The 16,852-nt window shown below is 61.8% G+C and overlaps 1 protein-coding gene across 1 annotated transcript; it reads left to right on the forward strand.

The window, feature by feature from the left end:
• Positions 1-9,377: 9,377 nt before the first annotated feature.
• On the forward strand, positions 9,378-15,818 carry TMEM119 (transmembrane protein 119). Its single transcript, XM_045534629.1, has 2 exons — positions 9,378-9,503; positions 13,604-15,818. The coding sequence occupies exon 2, from the start codon at positions 13,618-13,620 to the stop codon at positions 14,440-14,442; it is 825 nt and encodes a 274-aa protein (XP_045390585.1). The 5' UTR covers positions 9,378-9,503; positions 13,604-13,617; the 3' UTR covers positions 14,443-15,818.
• The last annotated feature ends 1,034 nt before the right edge of the window (positions 15,819-16,852 follow it).

Raw genomic sequence — 16,852 nt, forward strand, 5'->3', positions numbered from 1 at the left:
TGGGGAAAAAAGACTGCAAGGAAATACACCGGGTTAGTAAGAGAGGTCAGCTATTGAGTGTAGGGTTATGGGTGAGCTTGATTCACTTCTTTCAACTTTTCTGCATTTTCCTAATATTCCTCAACAGACAGAACCAAACCACAAGTGTTGGGAAGTCTGGGGGCTCCAGGCTTCCCCGGCCGGTGAGCAAAACCACCATCCTATAGGTACTAACGCCCAGGCAGGAAGCTGAGCCAGTGCCAGTTCTCGCCTGGGGCAATTTTGCCCCCCAGGGGACAGTTGGCAATATCTGGAGAGATCTTTGGTTGTCACAGCTTGGGGGAGGGGTGCTCCTGGCACCTAGCAGGTAGTGGTCAGGGATGCCCTTATTGGGGGATGGCCTTATTACTGCTCTTGCCAAGAAAAATGACAAAAGATGTGCCCCATGGCAAGGAGACCTGAGCACAAAAGTGGCAGAAACATGGTCCCCCTTCCCAAGCACAGGAACCCTGCCAAAGTGGCCTGGGACAGACGAGCTCTCGTAACTGTGGCCAACTTCAGCCTTGGGGTAGTTCTTTCTGGAGACCCTGTTGTCTGGCCTTGTGTCCAGCCTCCCAGCCCTTAGAGGGACAGGCTTCAAGTGACTTCCCCAGAGGTTCAGCAGCCCCTCAACAAATCACTGGATACCAGTGACCCCGTGGGACAGTGGAATCCCCTAAGCTTCTGGGCCCCAACTCCTGCCCTGCTCAGACCCCCGTCTCATCTGCCAGCGAACATCTTGGTTGGACGTGTGAAGGAAGCTCCTGTCACCTCCCACTCTGCACCAGCCCCGTGAGCCTTCTTGCTCTTCGTCAAATGCTCCTGCCCCAGGCCCTTTGCACTTGCTGTTTCCTCTGCCTGGTACTGTGTGGCTGGCATCTTCCCATCCTTTAGGTCTCAGCTCGAATGTCACCTTCCCAAAGAGCCCTGCTTCACAGCCCTGCACCAGGAATTCACTAGGACATCCCCTTTTTTCCCCTTCAAGGACTGTGGGAGTGATGTTGAAATATTGATTTGTGCTGACGGTGGGGCCTCTGTCCCTCGCGTTCACTCTGTCCCTGTCACTGCATGGTGCCAGGCACAGCATGGGAATTCAGGAAACATCTACTGAATAAAGGAACCAGCAAGGGAGGCTTTGCAAAGGGGTTGAGGACCCAGGCCGGGCAGCGGGACGGATACGATGTAAGAGAAGCTTCGGGAGCGGAGAGCAGGAGCTTTAGGTTTAAGGCTTGGAGTCCGGCAAACCCGGTTCGCGTCCCGGTCCTGCCGCTCGGGAGTTGGAGTGAGGACTGGGGCCGGGAGCCCCACTTCCCGGCCTACGAGGTGGGGGGAAGAGTCCTCCCGACTCCGGGGGCGGTGGGAGGGGGGCCCCGCGTGGACCGCCTGGCACACAGTAGGCGCCAGTTATGCTCATCCGAGGGTACCGTGGAGGCCTCCACGTCCCCGCCGCTCCCACCCCCGTGGTTTGGGGAACACGACCCCGCCCTGCTGCGCTCTCTGTCTTTTGGCCTAAAATTAGCTCCCAAATTCCTTGGCTGCCTGGCGGGCGCTTCCAACCGACAATTCGAACCAGATGTTTCCAGCTGTTGGGGCCCATTCCCCGCCCCCCACCCCCGGCCAGCGCCTGGTGCCTCCGGCTCACGAAGGTCCGACTCAGCCCCGAGGGGTCAGTCGGCCCCGGCTGGGGGGCGGGTTCCAGGGGGACACAAGCCCTGGGTCTGCCGGTACCACGGCCCCCCAAGGACGGGACAGCCCTCGCCGAGGCCTGTGGCCCCCGTCGGCCCCCTCCCAGCCCGCAGCCTCATGGAAAGCCGCTGCGAGCCGGGCTGCCGTGCCAGCCGCTGCCCAGGGGGTATCAGGAAGACCCCCAGTCCCAGGTGTCACCACTGTGGCTGTTGTTAAGATTAGCATAGTTTCTAAGCTCCAGGTGCCAAGGGCTTGTTGCAGTCCCAAGAACCCAGAGTTGCTATTACCCCACTTTACAGATGAGGAAACTGAGGCTCAGAGTGGTTGAGTAACTCAGCCCAAGGTCGCCCAGCTCGGAAGCAGCAGAACCCGGAGGTCCCCGCAGGGCAGGTGGCCTTGGCTCACCCTGGATGGGGTCACCTCCTCGCTCCTGCCCCACGCGGCCCTTCCCACCTGGTGGGTGGGTCTGGGTGTCGTGGAAGAGCCTGTCTGTGAAGCTGTCCCCAGGACACCTCTGGGCCCAGGGGCAGAGCAGGCTGACTTAGCTGCCCGGACAAGGTGGCTCGTCCTTGTCAGGAGCCCCCTGGGCGCCACGTTTCTGGCCCCAGCTGGGTCAGAAGCAGGTGGTCAGGGAGGGAAGGAAGGAGAGGGCCGGGGACCAGTGTGGCCTTCAGAGGGTCTCACGCAGCCCTCCCCTCCGCAGAGGTGGGACCCTGGGCTGTCTCTTGGTCGGGGTCCTCGAGAGATAAGGGCATCTGTGTGTGTATATATGGGGGGCCGCAGTGAGGATGAGGAGGGCTTGATGCAAGGCGAGGAAGGAAGCAGGGAAGGGTTCACCCACACGGGGAGCCAGGGTCAGCCCTCCTCACTCACGGTAAAGCCAAACCCCTGCGACTGCCGCAGAGGCCCTCCGCGACCCGGCCCTGCTGCCCTCTGACCTCACTTCCTCCTGCTCTCCCCCTCGCTCACTCTGTTCCAGGCACGTTGGGCTCTTTTCCACTCCTGGGAAGTGCCAGGCCCCCCTACCGCAGGACCGTTGCACGGCATCCTTCTCTTCAGGCTGGTGGTGGGGCACTGCTGGGACAGTGACCCAGGCCCGAGGTCGCTGGCCGTTTTTCTCTCCCCACTGGCAGCAGGTGAGCACCTGGTCACCTTGGGGGAGGACGGGCCCAAAGGCACCTGGTTGGGGGCAGGTCGTGGGCAGAGCAGGGCACCGGGGCCAGGTCGGCAGCCCGGCAGTGACATTTACAGTCCTGCCCGGCTCAGATGGCTTCCCCCGGGGTCACGAAGCTGCTCCTTGCGCCGTCCCTGGGGAATGTAAATGTTTACCCGGGAGTGAGTGCCCAGCTGGCCGGGACGCCACGGCCACAGGAAGCCCCACGACCCCCAGCCCTCAGCACCTGTTCGTGTCCGTCGGTGAGCAGTGTCCCCTCCCTGGTGGGGACGTGCCACTGTCTGTGCACCTATTCTCCTGCCCATGCGCATTTGGGCTGTCCCTGGCTTTTTGCTATTATGCATAAAAGCTGCTTTGGACACGTCTGTCTTTGTGTGGATGTCGTGTGGTTTCTCTTGGGTAGACACCTAGCACAGAGATTGCTGTGTCACACGGGAAGTGCACGGTTAACTTGCTAAAAAGCGTCAACCGTTTTTCCAAAGTGGCCGCACGGGGTTCCTCTCCCACCGGCAGCGACCGGCCGTGCGCTGGGGCGGGAGCGGGGTGGCTCTCGAAACCAGTGGAACAGTGACCGAGAATCACGGAACGGCAGAGCTTCGAGAAGCCTCCTCCGAGCCTCCCCGGTCTGGGAAGGGACACCGGGGCTCAGGTGGCGCAGTGTGCGGGGCGCAGAGCCAGGAGCCCGCCGGCCTCCCGGCCTCCAAGCCCTACGAGTCGGCGGCCCCTGGTCTTGTGTCCCTCGAGGGGGCTTTATGCCAAGCCCCTTGCTGCCTCGGGGACTTCCCGCTTGCTGTCCCCGTGGTCTGAAGCTCTTCCTCCTGCTCTCGCGCCTGGTTCCTCTTCGCCCACAGGGGTCAGCGCGGACGCCCCTCCCGAGAGGCCGTCCCTGGTCAAAGTCGCAAACAGCTGCCCAGGCCTCCGCCCCACCCCCGGCCGAGCTACTCCCCGATTTCTCTGACAGCATTCTGCAGAGTTGGGTCATTGTCCCTATTTGCTGGCTGACTTGTTTCTCGTCTGTCTGCCCTGCCAGGAGCCCCTGCGGCAGGGGCCGGGTCTTTCTGGTTCCCTGCAGGAGTGGGAGCAGAGCGGGGACCCAGTAAATGTTGCTTAAATAGATTTGTCCCCTCCCGGAGCCTCAGTTTCCCCATCTATAACATGGACAGGTTGCCCTGGAGTCATCTGCCCAGTGGGCGGGCATTTATTGAGCATCTACCGTGTTTCGGGCATGGGTGCTGGCGGTACAGTGATGGACAAGGCCCTGGTTCCGGCCCCGAGAGGGTCGCAGTCTGAGACACGTGTGAACGGGACGTTACAGCCCCGCCTGCTCAGGACTCCAAGCCGGAGCCACAGGGTGCAGGGACGTAGAGGAGGTTGCTGAACTCCCTGCCTGGAGGGCTTTCTGGAGGTGGTGATAACTGAGCCACGATATGTAGGGGGTGGTCAGGCAAAGGGAGTGTGGAGGACGGTGGCCCGGGCAGGGGAGTAGCCCGAGCAGAGGCGTGGCAGCGTCTGTCTCTCTCACTGCCGTCTCTCTCTGCCTGGCACGGTTCCTGGCACAGGTAGGTGCTCGGTGAACAGCTGGGGAATAAGTGAACGTGTCCAGTTTACAGATGGAGAAACTGAGGCCCAGGGAGGTTTCACAGCACACCCAGAGCTCGGGGCTGCCGGGGCAAGGCCACTCTGCCTCCCTGGAGCTGCCAGGCAGGAGGCCGCTCCACGGGTGTACCTCTGAAGGCCAGGCCTATCCTGTGATGTGGCCGCAGCCCGGGCCTCTCCTGCCACATCAAAGTCCTGGACTATTTTTGCCCCGAGGGCAGGCCCCATGGCTCGAGGGCCATGTCATTAGAAGTGGCCCTGGGCCCAGGAGGGCTTGGAGCGGGGAGCTGTGGTGGGCAGGGCAGCTGCCCCGGGCTCAAATGCGGAGGACCCTGGCGGACGCCCGAGGTGGGGGTGGCCCCGGCTGCACAGCAGGGTGGGGGCTAATTGCACGGTGGGTGCAGGGTGAGGTCTCCGAACCGTTTCTAGGCCGGGCAGAGGGCCCGGCCACCGCTCTGTGCCTCTGAAATTACAGGTTCCAAGTCGTGCCACAGGTCCGCCCGCGTCCCTTGGAGCCACCATGGTGCAGGCCCCAAGGAGCATCCTGGCCGGGCCCACGGCAGGTCCCAGAACTGGAGAACGTGGAGTGTGAGTCTCTTGGGGTGGAGGAGGAGCAGCTGCAGTGCACCCTCGGGGGTCAGCTGGTCAAAACCCGAAAATGCAAGAGTGGAGGTCAGAGTGGCCATTCACACGGGCAACAGCATTGATTAAGCATCTACTGTGCTCCAGACGCTGGCCCAGATGCCGCAAACCAGAGCGAGTTCCTTGTCCCTGCAGAACTGGCTCCTTGACTCGTGCGTGACAATAATCTTCAGGAGCTTTCCTGAAGGTGCTGTGTTCCCACCTACCTCAGGGCCTTTGCACGTGCTATTCTTGTTGCTGGGAACCCTTCTGCATCCTTGCCTTTCCAAACGCCTCCTCCTCCTCTCCAAGAGCAGCTCTACTGTCACCTCCTCCCAGAGGACCCTGTGAGGCCTGGGACCGGATTATGAGGCCTGTGGCCCCTGAACTACCCCCTCCCAACTCTTAGCCCAGTTTGTAGTTAGATATTCATTTGTTTGTTTACTTGCTTACTGCAGGTGTTCCTGCCACTCTGTAAACTCCGCATCTCTGTTTGTTCATTGCCATCTCCCGGGACTTGAGCCTGGGCGGTGTGCAAAGTAGGGCCTCAAGAAATATTTGTATAAATATGTCCAACTCTTATGGGTCCATAAAAATTAGAAAAAAATCTGTTGACATAAAAAAGAGAACTATTTGTAGCATGAAGGACATTTCGAACGTTGGAGCGTTGTAGTCTTAAGTCTAGTCCAACCCCGCATCTAGCTGTGGCCCAGAGAGGGACAGTGATGCGCCCCACCGCCTACAGCTGTGCTTGAGCCAGGGCTGGGGCTCTGGGCTTCTTTATTCGCTCTGATTGGTGACTGATACTGTTGTGCTGTGTCCTCGGATTGTGGGTTGGGACGTTCTGTTTAAGGAGAGCGTGTGTGTGTGTGTGTGTGTGTGTGTGTGTGTGTTGACAGGGTCTGACAGCCCTTCGACAGGACAGATGGGGACAGTGGGACCTGCTGTGGGGAATGGGCCCCTTAGGACAGGGGGTCACACGACTGGCTGTTGCATTGCCAGATGTTTTTTTTCTTTTTTTAATTGAGACACAGTCTCACTCTGTCACCCTGGGTAGAGTGCAATGGCGTCATCATAATTCACTGCAACCTGGGACTACAGGCATGCGCCACCACGCCTGGCTAATTTTTTTTATCTTTTGTAGAGACGGGGGAGTCTCACTCGTGCTCAGGCTGGTCTTGAACTCCTGGCCTCGAGCGATCCTCCCGCCTCGGCCTCCCAAAGAGCTGGGATTGCAGGTGCGAGCCACCGCGCCCGGCCCCTTTCCAGATGTTTTGACACAGGGGCCGGTGCAGGACAAAAGGGCTCTGCTCCCTGGCGTGCTGGTGGATCCTGGGCGGGCCACACCCCCACGGCCCTCGTGGCCGTGTCTGCCGAGTGGCCTTCGCTCGCCCGCCCCCTCTCTGCAAGCTCGTGTGGAGTCTGAGGCACAGTGCCGGCTCGTGGGGGAGGAAAGCCCAGGGCCACGGGTGGATGATTCCGGCTCCACCGCCAGCAAATAATAATAATATCCAACGTTGGCACAGGGGGCAGAATAACGCCCCTCTCCTCAAGATGTCCACAGCTCAATCTCCAGAACCTGTGAGTATGTCACCTTACGTGGCAAAAGGGACTTGCAGGTGTGGCTAAACTGAGGATCTCAGATGGGGAGATTATCCCAGATTATGTGGGTGGGCCCAATGTCATCACAAGCGTCCTTAACAGTGGAAGAGGGAACTGGAAGAGAGACCCAGAGAGACGGCAGCACAGAAGGACCCGGCCGGGCGCGGTGGCTCACGCCTGGAATCCCAGCACTGGGGGAGGCCGAGGCAGGAGGATCGCTTGAGCTCAGGAGTTCGAGACCAGCCTGAGCAACATAGTGAGACCCCGTCTCTACAAAAATAAGAAAAAATTAGACAGGGGTGGAGGTGCACACCTGTAGTCCCAGCTGCTTGGGAGGCTGAGGCAGGAGGATCACCTGAGCCCAGGAGTTCGAGGCTGCAGTGAGCTGGGCTGATGCCACGGCACTCCAGCCTGGGTGACAGAGCAAGATTCTGTCTCTAAAAAAAAAAAAAAAGAAAGAAAGTAAAGAGTAAATAAATAAAGAGTCAGCCCACTGCTGCTGGCTGTGAGGATGGAGGAGGGTGCCTATAAGCCAAGGAATGCCGGCAGCTTCTGGAAGCTTGAAAAGGCAAAGAAACCGGACTCGTCCCCTGAACACTCCAGAGCGAACACGAGTCCCACTGGCACCTTGATCAGCCCAGGGAGGCTCCTGTCAGACTCCCGACCACAGGAACTTACAGCAAGACCATAAATGTGTGTGTTTTCTGCCCCTAAGCTTGAGGTCATGTGTTACAGCAGCAACTCGAAGCCAGTCCCCTCGGGCTTTGGCCAGTGGTTTTTGCATGGCCGGGCACTGCCACGCTCGCTGGTCCCCTGGTTTCCCCAGCAGGCTGTGAGCAGCGGGGACTCTCGGTACCCATTTGACAGCTGAGGCTCCGTGTGGGGCAGGTCGTGGTGGAGGCAGGATTTGAACCCGCGTCTGCCTGCTCCTGGGCCCAGGGCTCCTGGCGGGGGCTGCTCTGCCGGTGAGGGAGGGCCAGGGGAAGGGGACTCAGAGCGGGCCCTCAGGCTGGGCCCACCTGTGCTGGGAGCAGGCCCTGTTTGGGGTGGCGATGCCATGGCCATTGGCCTCCCAGCGTCCCCAGACTGCAGCCTCAGACTGCTGGGCTCAGAGTCCCCTCCGCTGGTGGCGGGCCCCGGCCCTGGTGGTGACCAGACCACCCGCGTCTGGTCTAGGACAGGTCAGGTAGGGCGGGGACACCCCCAGGCCATCTTCAAGTGGCTGCAGCTGCAGGACATGTCTGCGGGTGGCCGCTTGCACCTGGGGGCCTGCGTGCGCATGACTGTGTGTGCCCGTGGGAGGACGGTCCCCTGTTCCCTCTGGGACGCAGGGTTTGGGGGATCTCAAGAGAAGATGAGGAAGCCTCTGGTTTTATTCTCCAAACAAATGACTGTCCCCCTTTTGGGAGGTGAGGGGGGCGCTTCTGGGGCCATTGCAAGGGACGACGATAATCTAGAGTCCCGGTTGCTATGGGGAGGGTATGGGCTGCTCCTTCACTCGCTCCCCTGTCCCAAACCCTCACTGGCTCCCTACTGCCGCCTGGATGGGTAGGGAACGTTCTGGGTCCTGAGACGTTAGCCCGGACTTCCCCAGCCCTCATCACCTGCTCCTGCCTTCCGTCCACGCTCCAGCCCTGCTGCGTGCGGCGTTCCCAGCCACCACGCCTTCACCTGGAGCACATTTGCAGGGTCTCCTCTTGCCCAGGCTGCGTGTTGGCAGGTGTGTCCCAGTCCGGGCAACGTCCCTGCTCTCTCTGTCACTGGGTCCGTCTCTGTCCTGGGTCCCCCCAAGCCCTCGGTCTGGCCTCTCTCCGGCCACAGACCCCTTTCTGTTTTGTAAAAGAGTAATTCACCCACGTGCCCTTCTCCCTGGAAGTCGCCTCCGGAACCTGCTTGGCACAGCGCCTGGCACACCGTGGGTGCCGGTGGGGCATTCGCTGAATCAGTGAATGAGTGCACGAATGAATGAATGCAGGGGGCTACTGACCCAGTGGACTTCTCAGGTCAGCCAGACGTCCTGGTTCCGGGGCCTGAACCACTGGGACTCACCCTGCCTCACTCTTCCGCTCTGTGGAATGGGTTCAACTCCTGCCCAAGTTACTCCATCTGGGGCACTGGAGGGGGGCTCAGGTCCCAGAATGTCAGAGCCAGAGAAAGCTCAGAAAGCTTCCTGCCCAGCTCTACAAATGGGGAAACTGAGGCCCGGAGACAGACGGGGAGGTCTGGCCAGGGCCAGAACTGGGCTTCCCGTCTGGGGCTCGGACCTCCAGAGGCCTCCCTAGAACACGGCCCGGCTCCCACGCCGCACGCTGGGCCTGGAAAACCTGAGTCACACGAGGACGGGGAATTTTCCTTCTCGCTTCCAGAGGCCTCCGGACCTCCCGGAGCTCATCCCTTTTGGGGAGTGGGGGTGCGGGCAGGACCCCAGCCCGCCGTCTGGGGGAGGGCTGTCCCTGCCTGTCTGTCTGTCTGTCTGTCTGTCTGTCTCGCCTGCCCCGGGGGCCCGAGGTCAGGGAGGAAGTGCTGCAGCTGGTCTTCCCCAGGGCAGGAGTGCAGGAGGGTGGGACTGCGTGTGGCCGGGCGGCCCCTCCCCTCCCCCTGTCCCCACCCCACACCCTCTTAATGAAATCAAGCTGGCCCCGCAGCCCCGCCGGGAGGAGGGAGGAGGAGGGCCGGGAGGAGGAGGGCGGGCGCCAGCCCAGAGCCGCGCTGGGCACCGCGTGGACGCGGACGCTCTCCCGGGCCAGGCGCCCCCAGCGCTCGCTCCACCTGGCGGGAGCACCCAGGCCGGAGCGCGGAGGATCTGGTGAGTCCGGGGTCCCCACCTCCTCTGTCCCCAGCACCTGGGGCCATCTCGGGGCTTAGGGGCAGGGGACTGTTGGAGTCACACTTTGCAGCGTGTCTCTAAGTGTGTGTGAGCTCTGAGTGTGTCCGATGGCGTGTGCGTGCGTGCGGGGGATGCGTGTGCGGCGCTGGGGTCAGCCGGGTGCTGTGCCAGGTGTGCGGGGCTTGGTGGAGGGGGGTGTCCCCTGGCAGTGGACGCCAGGGTATCGGTTCCAGGCTCTGTGTGAGGCTGAGGGTGGTGTGGACGGCACTGTCCCGCGTGTGGGTATCCACTGCGTGTCCCGGGGTTGCACACGTGCCTGTGTTGTGTGTCCGTGTGTCTCTGCGTGTCCGTGCTGTGGGCTGTGAGCCCTCCTGGGTGTCTAGGTGTCGTGTGGGTCCGTGTGCCTGTGTTGTGTGTCTGGGTATTGTGTGTCCCTGCTGCTGTGTGTGTGCGTGTGCGTGTGTGTGTGCGTGCGTGTGTGTGCATGTGTGTGTGTGCACATGTGTGTGCGTGTGTGTAGAGTTTGTGCCTCCCAGACCCCCTTCCCCTTCCAGACCACCAGGGCCTGGGGTCCCTGTCCTCGGCTGGCCCCGGGGTGGGGGTGCAGTGCTCCAGCCAGAGTCCCCCTCCCCCAGCCCAAGGCCACTAATTGGAGCCAGGTTTCTGTGGCCGCCCCTCCCCCCCAACCACCAGTCTCTGGGTGGGGGGTGGGGCAGCCACTCTGGCCCCTCGGCCTGAGGTCTTGGGGTACCCGGGCCTCAGGGGTGGTTTGCGTTGGTGCACAGAGTAGGGCACATTCGCGCACACAGTAGGGCCTTCGCCACGTTTGCACACAGCAAACCCTGAGTGCGATGGTCTCCAAGCAGGGAGTCCTGGGCAGTCACACGGTGGCCACTAATCGATACCTCCCGTGTGCCAGGCACTGCTGCGCCTTGTCCTAACAATGGTCCAGGGAGGTGGCCCTTCTCCCCATTGTGCAGATGTGGGGACCGAAGCTTAGAGAGGTGACATGCCCGGCCCCAGGACGCAGAGCTGGGAAGTGACCCCCTTCTGGGGAGTCCAAGAGAGGCCGGGGCTCAGCCCCGACTTGCTGGGCCTGAGTTCCTTCTTGGGTGAAACGAGAGGGGACCCCAGCTCCTAAGGGCTTGTGACATTTCGAGTCCCTGAAAAAGTTCAGACCCAGGAGGCCGGGGCCGCTGGCAGGCAGAATGATCATTTCTTATAGAAGGACAGTTCTATTCTACAGATGGGAAACTGAGGCCCAGAGAGGGCAGGGGACTCGTCCAGGGTCACACAGCCATCTCTTGCAAGGCCCTGCTGGCCCCAGGTGGGGCTGTGTCCCCACACTTTGCATCCACCTTTCTCAAGAGGCCAGGGGGTGTGGTGGGGGGCAGGGGACTCTGAGGGTCAGGGTCTCAGCCTTTAGGAGCTAGTGACAGTTTGTGTGCCACCGCTTTGTCCTCCACCCCTGACTCCATGCATGGGTGTGTGCATGTGTGTGTGTGCGTGTGTGTGCATGTGTGTGTGTGTGTGTGTGTGTGTTCGGTCCTGCATTCCTCAGTGCCCAGAGCTGGGGAGGGTTCACTCAACGGGGTAAGAAAGTGGATCTTTCCCTGGGTGGGGCGTGGGCAGGCCATGAGCCGATGTGCCCACCAGGTGAGGACAAGCGTCTGTCGGCTGAGGGTGGGAAAGTTCTGGTTCATCCTGGAGCTCTGCGGGGGAGGAGGTCGGCCACTCTTGAATCCCACCTTGCCTGGGGGTGTGGCTACTCCGTGCCAGGCACTGAGCGAACGTTGGCCCAGGCGATCCTAACAGCTCCGGGGGGTACGACCTGTGGCCACCCCACTCCCCTGCTCCCAATTTACAGATGGGGACAGTGAAGCCCAGAGTCATCAGACCTCAGAGCTAGACCCGGTGGAGCCAGGATTCGAACCCCAGCCTAACCGGCTTCTCAGGACTCGAGCAGGTCTTCAGCCACCCACGGTCATAAGCTGCCCTCTGCAGTGACACATTTTGGTTGTCACCATTACAGGTCTCTCCGGGCTGGGCTTGTGACTGGCAGGACAAAGACTCCACAGCTCAACGCTTTCTGTAGGAAACTTTGCTAACAAGTGCCAGAGAGGGGAGGGTCCTGTGCTTCATCTGGCGACTCAGATCCTGTCCCAGCGGACAAGGGACGCTGCCCCGGGGCTGCAAGCCCATCCGAGGCCAGAGTGTGTTGTGTGTGTGCACATGTTGTGTGTGTGCACGGCGCATGTGCGAGCGTGTACATGGACTCCTGGAATCAGGGGAAGGTTCAGATCCCAGCTCTGTCAACTTAGCGTCTGTGCATCCTCAGGAAAGTCACCGTCTGTCTCTGAACCTCCCTCTTCCGCTTCTGTAACTCCAGCGCCCGCCGCCCAGGGCTCCTGCAGGATTGGATGCACCCAGCGGGTGTAGGCAAAAAGCGCAGAACGACCAGCTCATTTGAAACGGACCCTTGAGTAGCTTTGCCTCTTTTTATGTCCTGGAATTATTTTTTTAGTTTTTGCCATCTGAGCCAGTCTGTCCAGATTTGTGCCACTACAGTTAATTCCAGTTAACAGCAGGCCACTGGGGAGCCTCAGGCCGCCTGCCACAGGCCACTGAATGGCCCCTGCCTGGTCCCCACCTCATCGCCTGAATCCTGTGGAGTAGATAGTGTCGTCTGCAGGCGTGACCTGCATTCAAGGCGCTGGGAACCTTGACTTCCTCCTCCAGCCCATGAAATTGCTGTGTGGCCTTAGGCCTGCCCCTTGCCCTCTCTGGGCTTTTGTCTTCCCATCTCAGTCCCCTCAGGCTTCAGGACAGGGGCTCCTAAGGCTTTCCTGTCGTGAAGCTTCTAGCCCCAGCCCACTTCAGGGACCCAGGTCCCTCACTGGGCCGGGGGTGGGGGGGTCTCAGGGGACACTGCAAGCTGTCCCTGGGTTTGTCCATGCGCCAGGCCCCCACTCCCCCCGGCTGGGAGAGTGCGTGTTTTAGAAACTGAGCCCCTCTGTAGACTCGGCCATGAGGAATTTATGGATCAGCCCGGCTGTCTGGGCCAGATGGGGTCTGGGGGTTCACGCCGGGAGCGGCTTCCAGCGGGTGGGGCGGGGGAGGTGCAGGGCTCATCTGGTTCCCATCTAGTGGGGGTGGGGCGAGCGGCAGCTCCAGCTTTGTCTCGGGCACAGGGCTGTCCTCGGGGCCCCGCTGGCCCTGCTGGCGCCCGGAGGTGAGGGCAGCAGGGTGAGATGCACTTGGCATGCCCCTGGCATCGGGGACCCTGCCCGGCTCAGACACCTGGAGGCCTCCACACCTAGGAATCTTCTGGAGAAGGAGGTAGAGCTGGGCTGGGGAAGGTTTGAAAAAGCCTCTGACTGAGCCGCTGGGATGTGGAGCCTCTGCAGTCGCCCAGCGCATGGGGACAAGGCCCTGGGGGACAGGACCGCAGAGGGGCTGGGGGCTGCTGGAGAGAGTCCCTGGGTGGAGGGGGACTGTCCTTCGGCTCCCTGGGTCACGCACTCGGTTTCTCACTTACTCAGCCCCGCCATCATCCCTTCCTTCACGCCTGGATCCAAAGCCCGGCTCTTCCTTGGCGTGTCACTTCGCCCCTCCCGGCCTCAGTGTTCTCACCCGGAGAATGGGGCTAATCGTAGCACTTCCCTGCCAGGGTAGACATCTGGATGCGGCGAGAAATTGCCTGTGAGAAACTTAGCTAGGAGCTGGCACCTGGTGAGCGGGGAAAGTGTGAGTTATTAATTCAGCCAAGTCAGTCAAGATACATTTATTGAGCACTTACTGTATACCAGATATGGCGCAAAACCTGGAGGATGCTGAGATATGTAAGACTCAGCCCCTGCCCTCCAGGACCTCAGAGGATAGTGGGGGGGACAGGTGTGCATTCCACATCTGAATGGGGTCCCTTGTATGGTGGGGACAAGGGCTCAGGCCTCGACAGGGAAGGGAAGTGCTGGAATATGTTTCAAGTTCCTTGTTCCTCCTCAGGGCCTGGTGACCCCTGTTTCTGAATCCTGAGTCCCTAGAGTCCTTGACCTCTCTCCCCTTTCGTGTCCCCACAGGTCCCGGGGGCGACATGGTCTCTGCAGCGGCCCCCAGCGTCCTCCTCTCTCTGCTGCTGCTCCTGCGGCCCGTGCCCGCAGCGGCCCACTCTGTGCCCCTGCGGGCCACCTTCCTGGAGGACGTGGCGGGCAGCGGGGAGGCCGAGGGCTCGTCGGCCTCCTCCCCGAGCCTCCCGCCACCTTGGACCCCGGCCCTCAGCCCCACGACGCCGGGACCCCAGCCCACGCTCCTGGCGGGCCCCTCGCCCCCCACCAACCTCCTGGACGGGATCGTGGACTTCTTCCGCCAGTACGTCATGCTCATCGCCGTGGTGGGCTCGCTGGCCTTCCTGCTCATGTTCATCGTCTGCGCCGCGCTCGTCACCCGCCAGAAGCACAAGGCCTCGGCCTATTACCCGTCCTCCTTCCCCAAGAAGAAGTACGTGGACCAGAGTGACCGGGCCGGGGGCCCCCGCGCCTTCAGCGAGGTCCCGGACAGGGCCCCCGACGGCCGGCCCGAGGAGGCCCTGGACTCCTCCCGGCAGCTCCAGGCGGACATCCTGGCCGCCACCCAGAACCTCAAGTCTCCCGCCAGGGCCGCCCCGGGCGGAGGGGACGGAGCGAGGGTGGCGGAGGGCAGCCAGGGGGTGGAGCAGGACGCCCAGGGGGGACGTGGGGTCCCCGCGCAGGAGCCAGAGGTGCTGGAGGAGCCGTGCTCAGGGGTGGCCAGGGAGGCTCAGGCGGCCGGCGAGGGCCAGGGGGGGCCGGAAGGGTCTCTCTCGGTAGCCCAGGAAGCCCGGGGGCCCGCGGGTCCCCCCGAAAGCCCTTGTGCTTGCAGCAGCGTCCCCCCCAGCATCTAACGCGCCTCTCAGGCTGCCGGCCCTGACTGTCAGACCCCAGGCCATCGTCTCCCTGCGGGTGAAAAGGCCTCAGTCCCGCCTGCTTCCTGACACCCCCTCCTTGGCCACCCGGTGCCAATTCCAGCGTGTCCCGAGTCTACCGCGAGCAGAGACGCTGGTCCCAGGCCCACCCCAGGGGTCTCGCCGAGCTCCGGGCCATCTGCCTCTGCGGCCCCAAGGGGACACATCCCACAGCACAGCCCTGAGGAGGAGGAGGAGGAGGAGGGACATGTCCTTATTAGAACCACGACAAAATGGCCCATGCAATCAGCCACATTGATCGGGAGACATACCTCACAGGTCCCTTGTGAGAGAGCAGACATGGCTGCTTTTCTGTCGAGGTAGCAGAGGGAAACAGAAGAGTAGGTGTTTTGGAAGAGGTTGGGTGACAGCCGCTGAGATGCCCCAGGGCTGGTGGCCCAGGGTGGCCCGGCTGGAAGCAGTATTTTGGAACTGCAAACGATGCCATCCTTTGTGTCCCCCCACCCCTGAATACTTTAGTGTCACTCTGTCTCTGCTCAGAGCCTCCACGGCAGAAGTGAGCCTGACTAATCTGGAAGCTTCTGTGAGGCCCCTACACACACCATGACAGGTCCCTAAACAAGCGTTTCCCAAACTGGGTTCCCTGAGGCGCCCTGAAGAAGCAAGGTTTTGAGGTCAAATTTGTTGAGGAAACGCTGCTTCTCTAACCACCTCCCCTCCACCCCCGCCACCTTTTTTCCGAGCACTGCAGGGCTCTGACAAGTCCCGCAGGAGAGGCTCCTGCTGAATTTGGTTTTGCTTAGCTTGTCCCAAACGTCTTTTAACCAAGAAGTCCTTTTTTTTTTCAGCTACAGAGTAAAGTCCTGTAGCACACACTCTGGAAAATACTGAATTTTCCCGAAGGGGCCCCCAGGCTTCTGGTTGGCCCAGGGTTAGGGTGTGGGGGGGGTTCAGCCCCCCTTAGGTGCCGTCCAAGCAGCCCCAGCCTTGGGGTGAATTTCTCATCTCGCTACTGCTGCTGGGCTGGGGATCAATGGCTCGAACCCCTGCTGTCAGGACTCTGAGGGAGCCTGGAAGCTGGGGGGGCTGTGTTTGAGGGGACCTCCACGCTGGGGGAGTCCCAGGGGACAGGGGAGGGTTTGCGATGTCCACGCAGGTCGTCTGGCAGCCTGTGTCTGCGTACTCAGTTTCTGACAGGGGGCCTGGGCTCCATCCTGCTTTGGGGAGGCCCTGGGAGGGGGGGTCTGTCCTGTGTCCCTCCATCTGGGCCCCCCCACCCCCCCCCCCGGCTCTGCACAGCTCTCCGGGTGCTGAGCTGCAGCACACCGGCACAATAAACCTTTATTCTGGCCTGAGTCTCACTGGTTTTCTGGGGGGCTGTTCCATGGGGGTGGGGACGACTCTCTGGGGAGGGGGGACACATCGGCCAGGCCCTAGAGGCTGAAGGGGCAGGTCGGTGCGGGGAAGAGAGGGGCAGACGGTGCTCCCTCGGAATGGGGGGGTGCTGGTGCTCCCAGAGGCTGGGCGCAGGCTCTGGACTCGAGGTCACACGGACGGAGGGGACACGCCGGGCTCTGCCACTGATGGAGGCCGGGGGGCAGGCACACCATGGCAGTGGCATGGCCCCCGGCTGCCCACCCCCTGCAAGGCTGGAATGGGTCTCACGGTCAGTGCCAGGCTCTCCGCACCCTGGGCCGGGATCTGGGTTTGGAGCCCTCTGACTTCGTGTCCTCGCCCTCCAGGCTCCTCCTCGCCTTTGATGGCAAGTTCCTGCGGCCACCTCTCCCCCTCCGCCCCGCCCACGAGCTGCCAGCTGGAATCCAGATGTGGCTGGGCTGGGAGCGAGTGCGGGATCCCGGGTGGGCGGGCAGGGAGGCCGACCCCACCCCCATCCGGAGGGGGCCGGGGGTTTGGGTTTCACGCCACACAATGGCCTCTGTCTTGCTCGGTGGGGAAGGGCCCTCCCTCCCCTGCAAGGCCTGCCAAGGACATCGGGAGAGTCACACGAAGGCCCGAGTGCTGCGTGGCCCTGCCCACGTCCCTCAGCCTTTCTGGGCGTCCCAGGCGGGGCTGTCTTCTCGCTGAGCTCCTGCGGGGTCGTAGGGACTGCAGTGTGGCTAGGACGTGCATTAGGCTTCCCCGCGACACACAAAACCCCGGTAAGACAGAAGCAGGCGTTGGAGACCCCTGGGGGAGCAGGCAGGCTGAGTTTCCCAATCTGCAGCTTCCTGGGCAGCAGCCCCCCACTGTTCTCAACAGGGTCCTCCGGAGGACGTGGTGTGTGGCTTTAGCCATAGCCTGTGTCTCCCAAGACTGGTGGTGGGGGGATTAAGAGGTGGCCCGAGCACCAGGGCAGGAGTCAACCTCTCCCTCACCTCTGAGCTTTTAC

This window comes from Lemur catta, chromosome 21 (assembly GCF_020740605.2).
Source record: "Lemur catta isolate mLemCat1 chromosome 21, mLemCat1.pri, whole genome shotgun sequence".
Taxonomy (NCBI): Eukaryota; Metazoa; Chordata; class Mammalia; order Primates; family Lemuridae; genus Lemur; species Lemur catta.